A 13347-nucleotide genomic window follows, 5' to 3' on the forward strand; every position below is an offset into this window, starting at 1 on the left:
TCCCGACTATTTCTCATTTTTCTTAAAAGGGCATGACACATGGGCCACTCGTCCCGCATCATTTGCATGATAACGGGGCTGCACAGTAACGACGAGTGTAAACACACACAAACTGCTTTTATTCACTCTTTCTAATGTTTTGCAAACACATTTCTTTCAGGTGTTTTATTTAAACATTTTACATTCTTGAAGGATGAGTTACTTCACTCCTTGTAAAATGCAATAAATACTAAATGATGAAAGTATTTTTGTGTGTAAAGTGATATCACTCATCATTGTTGCATTGTCCATGATGTTTAAGATGACAAACTCCATGAGTTCAGCTGTTATAAGTATTTCTGTCCAAGATGTCAAAATCTAGTCTCAAGTATTGTCAGAGTCCTTTAGGGCAAGTCACAAGTCAGAAGCAACTTTATAGTCAATTTCAAGTTTCACACATACACACCTTTTCAACATTTTCCTTTAACACCTGTTCATTTTTTCTTTATTTGTCAATCAATCAAATAGTAGATTGACAGATGAATCAAATAACTGTTCAAGCCAAGCCCAAACATTCTTATGTTCCAACTTCAAATGTGACTTTGTGTTGGGATTTGGTTTTTAATATGTCAAATAGGCAAAGGCAAGTCCAAGACTCAAGTCATGTCAGAGCAAGTCTCAAGTCCTTGAGCCACTCCAAGAGAAGTCACAAGTCATAAGCATCTTGTCAATTTCAGGTTTCACAGACACCATTTGACCATTTCCAAAATATTTGTCCTAATTAGACATGAAAAGAAGTCTATTAATTAAATATCGTTTCATGGAAAATGAACTTGATAATCAAAGGCTAAAATCTTTTAAATCCCAGACTTAATATCTAAAGTGTGTCATGAACAAGCTCTTGTATTTATTCTTAATTGTTCTGGATGCATTTGTTCTGGTTAAACTTGAGACTTAAATGATTTGGAGTCATATCTTGTTTCTTTTTATATATATATATATATTTGTGACTTATGCTCGGCTTAAGTCTCAAGCGTACAGCTTTCTTGGATCCCTGACCTCGCATATCAAACTGGTGACGTTAAAGTTACATCAACCGTCCTTTCCTCATCGCCTTATGCATCCAGCGTCCTTCACCCGTCACCACACAGAGGGGGCTTCAAACAGGTAACAGGCGTGTGTGTGTGTGTGTGTGTGACACAAACATGCAAGAATGTGAGAGGAAAGTGCTCCCTTATGCGGCTTTTGTAAACACATCCTAAAACAGTCAGTTGCACAAACTTGGCCAAGCAAAGAAAGAGCAGTACTGGCCTGAATAAGTTTGCGAGGACTACCCTCTAGTGGGGGACGAGCGCTCCTGCCCGGCAGCATGCATCATGGGGGATTGCAGCTAAAGTACAGGACACTTAAAAAGTTTGAGTGAACTCATTCTACTTCATTATCTACACTTTTCATAGGGCAGACGAGAACTGATATATCCATAACTGTATTCATAAGATTACAACAAACACAGGTAACAACTTATTTGTTTATTGTACCATACTATGATCTAGCATACAGTTTATCATACAGTACGCATCAATCCCTTGCTTGAGTTTCTCCATTCGTTGGTACTGCCTCGGCCACCCTCTGTCATTAGCAGCCTTTCTCAAACCTTTGTGTTGGATGTAAAAGCACTAATACAAAATACAACACTCTGGTAAAACTCTGCATCTAAAATAAATTAATTAATTTAAAACAAAACCATTATCCCAGGAATAGCATTGTGACTAGTTTGTTTAAATTCAAATTAAATATATTCCAGCCAAATGTAAGTGGCCAGCCCAAGCAGCTGACATATTTAAGGCGAATGAAACTATGGGGGAATACAAGCAGAAAGCCTTTACCCTATATACACAGAAGTATATCATACTTATAATTTATAACGTTCCACTTGTGACGTGTTTTTGCTCAATTCAACACTTTCCGAAGCTCGTCAGTCTGGACCTCCCAGTCGTCGGGCTACATGCAGTACAATATGTATATGAAGGAAAGAGAAAAACACACCTCGTCCACAGTCTCACCACGCGTTTGTATTTAACCAGTGTTAGGTGAAACAGATGCACATGACAAGGCGGACAATGGCACGAGGCTGATCTGTACATGGCTCTTGAAACAAGGAAAATGAAGATGTACTCTGTCCTTCATGGTCCATAAAGTTGGGTGCAGTTGCTATTCTCTGATGTGTGGCGTTTTACATCTCCGTTTCTTCTTTGTAACTTCAGCAAGGAATTCAAAAAGGCCTAGTGGATAAGAAGTGAGGGAGTCCTCTCACTGGTATTGTCTGTAGTCTCCAAAGGAAGAGCTGGGCATGGGAGCCGGGGCCGGCTCCTCAGCAAACTGGGGCCCTGAGAGACAGAAAAGGTAAACAGTTAACTAAGAGCGCAAATATCCTTAAATATGACGACATTAACATCTGAGCTAGGCCCCAATTCCACACGACATACTTATTCCAGGATGTTGTGTAGCACAGCAGCTCATTATTATGCATTATCAATTAATCTGCAAATAGTTTTCACAGTTAATGGAGTGATACTGCATAACACCAATCAGAAAATATTGTATAGTCACAGTAGGTGGTGAAAACAAAAGATTAGACAACAAAAAAATGATTTTTAATCTTCAGAAGAACACTCTTTTGTAAACTTTTGTATACCAACTGCAAAAACAATATTCTATTGTATTAGGTATACAGTAAATACTTCATATTATTTATATGTAGTACAGAAGTTGGACACATTAGAATCAAACCTTTTTCACAGCAGACATTGTGAGGAAAAGCGGAAAAGCGCAGCTGCAACTAATAACACTAACAAGGGCTCCGCTGTGTGTCAGAAATAGAAACCATTGTTATCGTGATTGACTACACCTGTGCTCTTCCTGCTTTGACCTGTCCAAATGTGTTGCGCAACAAAAAGGAACATCATCGTTGTCAGGTGAAAAACTTTTGGGTTTTTCCTGATAACAAGATGTTCTGTGAATTTAAGCATTATGACACACTGTGTGATAAAACGCTATAAGACGATCCAGCTTAAAACCAGGCTTTTACTCAGTCTGCAGAGAAACATTACAAGTTATAGTTTGCATTGGGATTAGATGTTTTTTGTGTAAAGCATGCTAGCAGGTGGAGAGGCGACTAACGTATGTACACAGTATAGTCAACAACTTGTCAGGTGAAGGGCAAACAGAGGTACTTTGTCTCTGCCACAGCTGAGGTCATGTTTCACAACCACAGAGGCTTTTATACCTCACTGTTCTGATCTCACGTTTTAGTGGCTGATGTAATGGAGGGAGATTTATAACTAAATGTGTATTTATTAATTTGTATACAAAATCATCAAACTGTGTTCCGTCTACGCGATATCCTTTATGTCATCAATCATTCAATGACACAAACGTTCAATTCCACAAGTATTACTCACCAGTTGGGAACTGTGAAGAGGCAAATCTAGTAAGCAAGATCCCAGCGCCCTCTATCAATGCCAGCAGGATCCCTCCCATAGCTGCAGAGCCCACCATGGCTATCGGTCCATCTGCAGAGGAACAGGAAACGGTAATATATCAAACCAATGTGTAATCCCCGAGCTCCAAAAAAATAGAGTCAGCATTTCACCTCTACTTCTGGGTCCAGTAATGATGAATTGACAGTTATTAAAAAATAAATAAAAGCCAACTAATAACTAACAGCAGGGCAAGACTCTGGGACAAACTAACACTGATCTTATAATCTTCACGTGTAGCGCCAGCCTATAGTTATTAACATTAGCCATCTTTGTGTTCACTGTGCCACCAACTCTACGGTACATGTATTATTGGCAATTGGCGGATGTGGCTAACGGTGGCTGGTTGGACATTTTTGTAACATATCGCCAAACCCTAAAGCAAACGCATATCCACTCTTTCCTTAACTGTAGCCACACATTGAATACTCTTACGGATGTTTCTTTGCACACTAACATCACTGTTTGCATGTATGCTGTTGAACTCGTAGCTGCCAGCTTCTTCTAAGCGTACTCACTTCTTGCAGCGAGGATAGCTCCCGTCATGGCCCCACTCGTGATTGAGTTCCAGGGATCCTCCTTCCCTCGTACTTTTACTAAACCACAGTCAATCATGGAGAAGAGGCCTCCCCATACTGCGAAGCTTCCTGCAACCCAAAAAAAGATTCACTCCAGTTCAATAAGAAACAGTTAGGCGAACAACTGTAGACTTAAACAGAACATCATTATGACATATTAAGTTGACAACAGCCCCCGTTCTTTTAACTTTCAGGCGGATACTATATAAATTCAGCAGTCATCCTCACCTCCAAGTTGTGGGGCTCTGGTCTTGATGGCAGTCATGCTACCTCTCATTCTGTGGTTCATACCCTACAACAGAGAGCAACACAAAACACAGATCAATGGAAATGACTTGACAATTCAAGATATCTGCATTTTTTATGAAATTTAAGACCAGGAAAAAGAAGGTTCCCATGTTGTGTGTTTTTTATCTGTTAAAATCATGTAAATGTTATCATACAGTAACACTGCTACAACAATGACTCTTCTTCTGCGAGTGTGAGAATGTGGTGCATGCTCTGAACAGGTGGAAAACTATCTCCAACGCTGCATGTGGTATGATCTGTATAAGGAGGTCATAATTGTTGTATTTCATTGAGACAACACAGCAAAGAAAAGTGTTACGCTGCATGAGTGAACTTACTGAGGGTGAATTTCTGAAGCCTTTGACTGCCTGAAATATTCCTCCTCCAATAGCTCCCATGGTGAAGGCTCCCCCACAATCGTCCACGATCCTCCAGGGGCTGAAAGGCGTAAGACAGCCATTAGCAAAGGTCATCGTCATGCACAGTACGTAGTATGAAGTTGCATTTATACGGGACAATATCATGATCTCTATCTTGATGTGGCTCATGAGTGGATTGGAAGTTGAGGGTAATAGGAGAGGAACGAGCACTTTCTTAATATTGATAATATGGAAATAAAATAAAGCTCATCTTAAAAGTTCACGTCCAGTGTTTCATTTGGACAATGACATTTTTAAACACACAATTTGATCACAATACATAAACACTGCATGTCAAAAAAAGGGTGATAAATCCATTAAATAAAATACATTCTATAAATCTCTATCCCTACTAGATATGTCTTCACTGTTTACTTAGATTGAGTGCATCTCTACTTAAGTAGAACTTGTGAAAGTGAATAGAAACTAGTTTATTTTCATTCATTTCAAAGCTACTAAATGCTAAATAAAAGCAGTGCAAAACAATAATTTCTAGAAAATGTCTTTATTACCTGATTATAACACTATGTATCACCTGGTCTGGAGATAATCACACGTAATACAGGTCCTGGACCTGTTTGGTACCAGACCGTGGGTTTAAACCTGTCACTACTGCTTAACACTGGCAACATAAAGACATCCACCTCGATACAATTAAGCTCAGTTCCTGCGTTTTAAGATAAATTGGACAAGTCTCCGGGTACCCTTCAGCAGCTGTGGCGCAATCCCAGGCTGCCCCCAGCAGATAATGATAGCACACAGGTAGCTAACTATGCTAGCTTAGCAACCCGCTAAAGCGACTTTCTTAACTGAAACATTGCACTGATGAAATTGTCACAGCGGGGCTTGCTGTTCACTGTAGATCATATAGCACCCTGTACACGCAGTGGCCGGAGTCAGTTGACTAAATGTAATGACATGTGAGCGAGTAAACCGACAAGGTCACTAACAACGTGATAAGAGCAACGACGGTCTGTTGCTAGCACACACCGGCAATGCATCTCTATGTAAAGTTAGCATTTGTGCTAACGACAGGTAGCCAGCCGGATTCGAGACGTTTCGTGTTATACCACATGTTGTAACATAGAAATAAGTACAAACACTACAAGTGGTAGTTACCTCACATAGAGGACTTGGTAAAGCAGAGTGTAAAAAGGGCCATTTTATCTGGTTTTAAGACTCACCATGGTTCTCTGGCATACTCCTCCATCTTGTTCTTTTGCTGTTCCCTCTGACGTGACGCTTATCGGCAAGCTGACGTAACTACACAACGTGATGCCCTAAAGGAGCGTTTCGTGTGTTTTAAAGCAAAGCGCCGTTTACTGTACATGCTAAACAGGTTAGCTAGAGGGAGGTGTAACATTGTGGGAACAGCTTATTATCTGGTAAGGAAAGTCAACATTTTAGATTGTTGCTTTGTTATCCTGACTTTTATTTACCATTAGAAAAGGAATATTTTACTCACCAGCAGTTGTTTATTTATTAACGTCAGTGGTTGACCCTGGGAGTCTATACCAAAGTAAACAAACCCCCAGTATTGGAGAGAAGGAGTTACGCTTTGCAGCTAAACAAGTCATTATAAAGTGTATCCTTTTATTATATATGTATTAAGTAAGCAAGCACTTTTAAAATCAGAATTTGAATGCTTTAGGATTGGAGGCAATGGAACGGGGGGGGGGGGGGGGGGGGGGGGGGGGGGTACACAGATATGACAGTACACAGCATTTAAAGTTATAGAAATCTAAAGAAAACAAGTAGTTTTCAGGATTAGATTTTCAAAGTGTTCATTCATTTGGCCCCTCAAGGCCCTTAAAGACTAAGCAGAGACTTAGAGATTTAGCAATAATAGTAATAGTAGCAAGAAAAAGAAGCACATTTTCCTTAGTCTGTGATAAACGGGTGGCACATGGAGAAGTATGCCAGGTATCTGTGGTACTGCAGAGGAGATGACTCGTTATTGTCAACAGAAGCAACAGCATCACACATATTATTGTAGTTTAGTTTCTGAGAGATCATTTTTTTGTCAATCATTTTGGCATGGCGGACGGGTCTAGATATTACAATACCCATGAGCCTTGGCCACCATGGAGAAGAGGCCTGTCGGATGCAAGGTAGTAAATCCAAAACACTTATGGCGCCATAGTTGCATCCTGTTTTATTACCTGCTTTTGGTTCTTGTGTCAACATTTTAGTTTTAAGACCTTTATTATATTAGCTGATACTGTGCTTACATGGTGCATATTCTTAGATTCATTTATTGGCTTTAATTCAGGAAAGGGGGGTCAATAGGGGACCACCAGCTCATTTTTGCCCTGGGGCCTCCTAGTGACGAAGGACCCTTAAAAACAGTCAACCTTAAAGACTAAACTACAGTTAACCTGATATAAACACACGAAAATAAAAAATAAAGTTCACTGAGCTACTTTCTGCATATAAATGATCATCCTTAGATCGCCCTTTGCTGGAGCTGAACATCGGTAATCTCAACATTTTCATTCCTTCCCCACTTTTTCCTCCGTCTACGCTCGGTGCTGTTGGTCAGAGGAGCAGCTACAGCCGAGAGACAGACCGCTGGCCTGCAGCCCATTATTAGGAACGAGAAAGGAATGAATTGCAGAGCAAGCTTTCATTGAGAAATGCCCAAATATAGGCATTTCATGGATGCAGAGGCTGAGGCAGGGATATGGAGACATAAACTGGCCTGCTCCTGGTGGTGCTGTTCTCAGGTTGATGGCTGCCTCACTAGCTGGAGGGTGAAACACTACACAGCTCCTGCTGTTTCTCTGCAGCTTTAAACATGTGACGTGAGGTGAAATGTGAAGAAATGTTCTTGTTTTCTGGTTGCAGAAGCACAGGCATGTAAATTGGTGTATAATGATGGAGAGGTTCTTCAAATGAGCTCAGGTAACTCAGTTGTCAGGATTCACATGCAGTATTATAGGAGTCCTTTAGATGATTTATGCTGCAGGTTAGTTGTTGACTTTGGATACATATCTATATATGGCTCTGTATATACGTGCATATCTCTCTACAACGGCTTGACCTAAAGTGACAGTGAAAATAGAAATACTTGAGTATATTATTAAGAGTGAATGATTTTATAGAGCCTATAAATCAACTGTAATGAATGACAGCCCATTAGATATACAGTATATTTTGTATATATATTAATACAGACATACCTTGATTTCTAATACTGGAATATATTATAAATGTCAGTTGCAATTAACTTTACACATATACTGTTCATATTCTCCATAATGGTATCAGCCAGGCGTAACGTTACACTTGTGACTTTTCATTGCAAACAAATACCGGAATCTTTTATTGAAGACATACAGGCTCTGTAAGAAAGGCATGTGGAATCAGATATGACAGAGAATCTTTCATTACACAGTGCACGTATGAGTGCCCCTCTGATTTATGATTATCAATCAATTCCTTTAAAAATGACATTCACTTAAAAGTACATAAAGGCATAAATCAACAGGAGGGTTGATATAAGCCAGTAATAGTTTTACAAATCCCCCGAAGGTTAAGACGTTAAGGCATTCAAACAACCAGATGATTCTGTACAAATTATAACATCAGATACTGAAGGACAGCCATTTGCACTTCCTGATAAAAATGCATTATGTAATTATTTCCATGCTCAAACTCTTTCGTCATGCACCAGGATTCCACTGGGCTGCTTTCCAATCCATTAAATCCTGCCTGAGATGTCATGAGATTTGGCAATGAGACACACAATCAAAGACCACAATGACCTTTTTCTTTTTTCTAACCCAGATTTTCTTAAGTCAGGCCGCCATGTTTGTTAATTCCCTGATATTTACGCCATTTCAGAATTCCCAGTTTGAATAGATACAAATATGAGGTGGATTCTCTCTCCACAAATAAATAAATGGTCAAATTAAAGTCCACTATATCGCCGATAAACTTTTTGTATATTAGAATTTTATAAAGAGTTATTTGAATCTCATCGCAAACTCCCAGCTTCATATTATCTAGTGCAAATAACCAGCAAAGCGTCAATATGTACGGAAGACAACAACAACCACAACACTCATGGCACTCTTTGCAGTCGGTTAATAGAGAGCCCTGCGTCACTCATTCTCCACAGAGTCCTTTTGGTCCAGTGTTTGAGGGGAGAACTCATTGTGATGGCTGGTCATCCAATCGATGGGCATCTCATGTTTCACTTTCTCCATCCGTCCCGCAGCACAGTTCTTCCACTGCATCCGGGGAATGTAGAGATTATCTCCATAAAAAAAAACCTGCGGTGAAATGTCTGTTCTCCCTCTCTTTTCTTTTTTCCACTTCATATTCCAACAGGAAATATTACTGCAACCACTTTGGCACCGGCACCTGTGGGAAAAATAAAATATAAGTATGTGAGGATATATTGCGGCGGAGCAAACCTATCCATAAACCCATCTTACGTACCTTCTTGAGTTGTTGCTTATCGCGTCCTCTGATCGAGGCGAGCAGTTGGTCCCTTGAGTTCTTACCACCGCCCGGGCTTCTTCCATCCAGTTTCCTCTGCGACACCGGGGTCAGAGAGTTCCTCAGGGCGTCTACATCCAGCATGGGAGGTGGAGGAGGGGGAGGTCCACCCCCGGGAGGAGGCGGAGGTGGTGGTGGTGGAGCCGGACCTCCAGCTCTTCTTTTAGGAGTCAGCTTTGGCGATGGCACAGGTGACGGTATGGGAGAAGGTTTGGGCGAAGCTCTGGGCGAGTTTCTCAGAGATCCCCCACCACCCGCCTTGGGTACCTCCAGTGTCCCCTTCTTCTCCCCGTTGGCCTGGGCCTGCTTCTGCTCCTGCAGGCGCTTCTGCCTCTGCCGGTCCATGTTGCGACTCAGTATGTTTGTCGTGGTCATCCTGGGTCCGGCTAACTCAAAGTGGTAGCCCAGTTTGAGCAAGGTGGTGTTCTCCTTCATGATCTTGGTCATCTCCATCTCGGTCTTGCCGCCGCAGATGTGACGCTGGTTTTGAAAGCGAAGCTCGGTCAGCGTGGAGTTGTGTGGCAGCGCCTGGATCAGAGACAGGATGCCCTTGCCGGTGAGATGGTTGGAGTCCACGTTGATGCTGGTGATGGTGTTGTTGCTGCGTAGCGTGCCTGCGATGGCATAAGCCACGTGGTCGTCCGCGCGGCAGTTGGCCAAAGCAAACTTCTTCACGTGGGTGTTCTTGTGCAAAGCCTCTGCGAACTCCATGAGTGTTTTCGTCTTGATGACCTCTGAGTTGTTGACGTTGAGCTCAGTGAGGGAGGGGTCGTTGCTGCGAACCTGCTCCATCAGCTCATCGAACATGCTGGAGTCTTCCTCCTCCTCCTCTTCCTCCTTCGCCTTGCTGTTTGGGCTGTTTACGGCCACGCAGTTGCCCAGTTTCTCAGTTCCTTTTCCATCACTCCCCTCTTTTTCCTTTTTCTCCTCTACTTTCTTCTCCGTGCTTGTCTTCTTCTCCTTCTCTTTCACGTGGTCACTGTGGTTAACCAGCTCCTCTCTATCTGTTCTTTTCTCTGCCTTGTCATGTTTCACCTGCACTTCACCCCTCTCTGATGGCTGGCGCTCAAGTTTGGCATCAGGCTTGTTTTTATCTTCAGCTTTTTTCTCCTCCTCTTTAAAGCTCTTCTCTTCTGTTTTACTCGGCGGGGCCGGGCTTTCTTGTGCTTTGCTCTGCTTTTCCAACATTTGAGAGACACGCCCTTGTGTCCTGAAACTCTCCGATTTCCTCTCTCTTTCCTTGCCCGTATCCTTCTCATGCTTTTCTCGTAGCTTCGAGATGATGTCTTTGGTTTTGCTCTCATCTCTTCTCCTGCAGTCGTCTTTCTTCTCTTTGCCGTCGTCCTTTTTTTCCTGTAACTTCGAGATCATGTCCTTTGTTTTGCTACCTGTGCTCTCTCTGTTTTCTCTTCTGTCTCTTATCTTGTTGTCCTCGTGTTTCTCTTTGGTCTCCTCTTTCACGTCACCCTCTCTGCTTTCTTGCTTCCAGTGTCTACTCGAAAGCCGACTTCGCTCCTCTCTCAAACTTTCAGGACCTTTGCTGTTTCTGTTGTCGACCTTAGTATCTTTTTCACTTGAGACGCTAGTTTGTCTTTGTAGGCCTTCTGTCACGTCGTCGTTCCCCTCCTGGCTCAGGCCCATTTTCCTCAGATATTCCTGCTTCCGGCTCTCCTTCTTTGTCTCACCCTGCAGGAGGACGAATATGAGGAGTATGAGCAGTGTTATGTCCCAAAGTAAAGCGGTTAAATAGATGCCAATATCAAAATCAAACAGGAGGTCCAAAATGGAGTGTGACAAAGAATGTAGACCAAAATATATCACAGGTTGTCAAGACATCTGTGTCATAAGTAAAAGAATCTGGCTATATAGTACAGAACTTGTTCTTACAGACATACGGTCTATGTTGCATGGCATGTATAGTATGATGTAACACCTAATACCCACACAAATACTGTATTCCTTTACTGTCAAACAGCTCCTCGTCTATCTGCTCACTGTAAACACACACTCTCCCTGACACAATATGGGATGGTGTGTTGACAGTCAGCAAAAGGGCAAGGAGCCATTTTTTTTTATAGCGCAGGGATACATTCGCAGCGAGTAGCTTGCAAAGTGTTTGATTTGTGAGCCTCCATCTGTTTTGCTGTCTGAGGCCGTGGCTCTGGCAGATGTATCCTTAAAAGGCAGTGAGCGTAGGAGCAATCAACCAAGGAATTCCATCAGGCCGGGATTAAGAAGCTCCGCAGGGCCTCCGCTCCATCGACTGAAGTGCCTCTCCTTTAAACACACAAACTGCAAGAAAGCTGGCTCTAATCAGGGCTCTTTTATAGCACGTCACAGGAATGAAAGAAACACCTCGGTGTGTTTATGATGCTGGTTCTCTTCTTGTGAGAAGATGATGAAGAATGTAGAAATACATGTAAGCAAGAATCAGAGAGGAACAGAAGCCAACTCTCAACTATTTATGAGCTGATGGACTGATGGGGTCCAGTTGGCGCTTTGCTTCAGGCAAAATGAAACATAGCACACGAGAGCTAACATTAGAGTTCCTCAGGGACAGTGGATGTTCCATAATGCTGTAATCTATCAATCATAAGGGTATACATTGTTGTTCGATTTGATAAATTAGCGGGTCATTTTGATTAACAACTGCTCAAACACAAACATCTTAAAAGAGTAATGGGTCTTTCAAGTATTCACAAACCTCAAATGACGGTTCCCTCTCACTGAGCCTCCCTTTACGGTCACTCTCGCGCCTGCTGTCCTGCTTTGCGTCCCGGACATTGTTGCTCGTAGGTGGCTGCGCAGCTTGGCTCTCCCCTTGGACGATGCTGTTCCCGTCCTCCGGCTTGATGTCCGGCACTTTCATCATGTCCTTCTCCAGCTCCTCCATCTCCTCGGGGGAGAGAGTGGACAGCAGGTTGTCCAGGTCCGGGTCTTCGCTGACCTGACGGCCCGTACAGGTCAGGCCTCTCACCTTTCTCCTGGACATGGTTGCTAAAAAAAAATCTGGGGTATAGGCTGTAGAGAAATTTGGTTGGTTTGGAGGTGCTATTGATGGTAGCACAGTAAATCCCTTGATTTCAAATCTGATTATTGGGTAATCTCTCTCCGATGTTGAGAAGTATTCCCATAGGTCAGAGCTGGCGTCCTGCTGTCCCGTGGCGTCCTGCTCGCCAAAAAGCCACCAGAGGCATCAATCCGGGTGCAAAGAGGCTGGACTCTCGGTCTTGCAGTGAGGGGTACCAGTGAGGAACTGCAAGAGCCTAGCATCATCAAAGCGGACTGTGAGGCTGGGACATTCTTTGAAATCCTGTTAAAGTGCATGTCCATATTTAGTTCAGGGTACACACTCCTTTAAAGGTAATGGGAAGGGCTGAAGTTTACAGAGATGCCGGAGCAGAGATACACAGACTTCCTATTACACAGTTTGTTTATATTGAGACCAGTTCCAATTTTTTTTGTTTAGTAATGAATCTGATTTTAAGTAGTTAGAGTTTGACATTAGGTTTTTTGCCACGGTGAGAACATCAGTGTTTCTGTTAGGGACTTTTTCCAGAGTGTCTTGAATCAACGCATTCCTAACATTTTGGGAGAAACAGTACGAGTTAAAAATACAGTTTTGTTTTCACAGGAGCTCAATATAACACCAGCAGGCCAATGAGTTAGGGAGAAACAGATGAATTATGTGTTAGATTCACATGGTCTTTAAATATATGCAGTGAAATACAGGGTGTCCTGGGGCTGTACTAAAAGGCTGGTGCAGAGAATTACACCAATTATTATCACAACAAAGGCACCGAAATTCATCGATTTTCAAACAGAACAAATCCCAAGTGTATTAAAAATCCATTACTACCCGAGAGCATTCAAAAGTTGTTTAAAATGACAGAAAGTTAAGATGATTTCAGAAGGATAACTTATTAATCATTAAAACTAAATAAATAAAATAAGATTTTTTTTTAAGTATTGGTAAAATCAGAATTAAAAAACAGAAATATAGCGCATACAAAATGTATTAAAATGTACAGTATATTG

General features: G+C 42.0%; 2 protein-coding genes across 2 annotated transcripts; both read right to left on the bottom strand.

Moving 5' to 3' along the window:
• Positions 1–1495: 1495 nt before the first annotated feature.
• Positions 1496–6034, bottom strand: timm17a (translocase of inner mitochondrial membrane 17 homolog A (yeast)). Its single transcript, XM_079156767.1, has 6 exons — positions 5988–6034; positions 4723–4822; positions 4325–4388; positions 4037–4165; positions 3441–3551; positions 1496–2366 (listed from the first exon to the last, which is right to left on the bottom strand). The coding sequence occupies exons 1-6, from the start codon at positions 6011–6013 to the stop codon at positions 2290–2292; spliced, it is 507 nt and encodes a 168-aa protein (XP_079012893.1). The 5' UTR covers positions 6014–6034; the 3' UTR covers positions 1496–2289.
• Positions 6035–8038: 2004 nt separating this feature from the next.
• lmod1b (leiomodin 1b (smooth muscle)) lies at positions 8039–12387 on the bottom strand. The gene is made up of 3 exons (XM_079186462.1): positions 12014–12387; positions 9250–10995; positions 8039–9171 (listed from the first exon to the last, which is right to left on the bottom strand). The coding sequence occupies exons 1-3, from the start codon at positions 12299–12301 to the stop codon at positions 9145–9147; spliced, it is 2061 nt and encodes a 686-aa protein (XP_079042588.1). The 5' UTR covers positions 12302–12387; the 3' UTR covers positions 8039–9144.
• Between the last annotated feature and the right edge of the window lie 960 nt (positions 12388–13347).

This window comes from Pholis gunnellus (genome assembly GCF_910591455.1).
Source record: "Pholis gunnellus genome assembly, chromosome: 3".
NCBI lineage: Eukaryota > Metazoa > Chordata > Actinopteri > Perciformes > Pholidae > Pholis > Pholis gunnellus.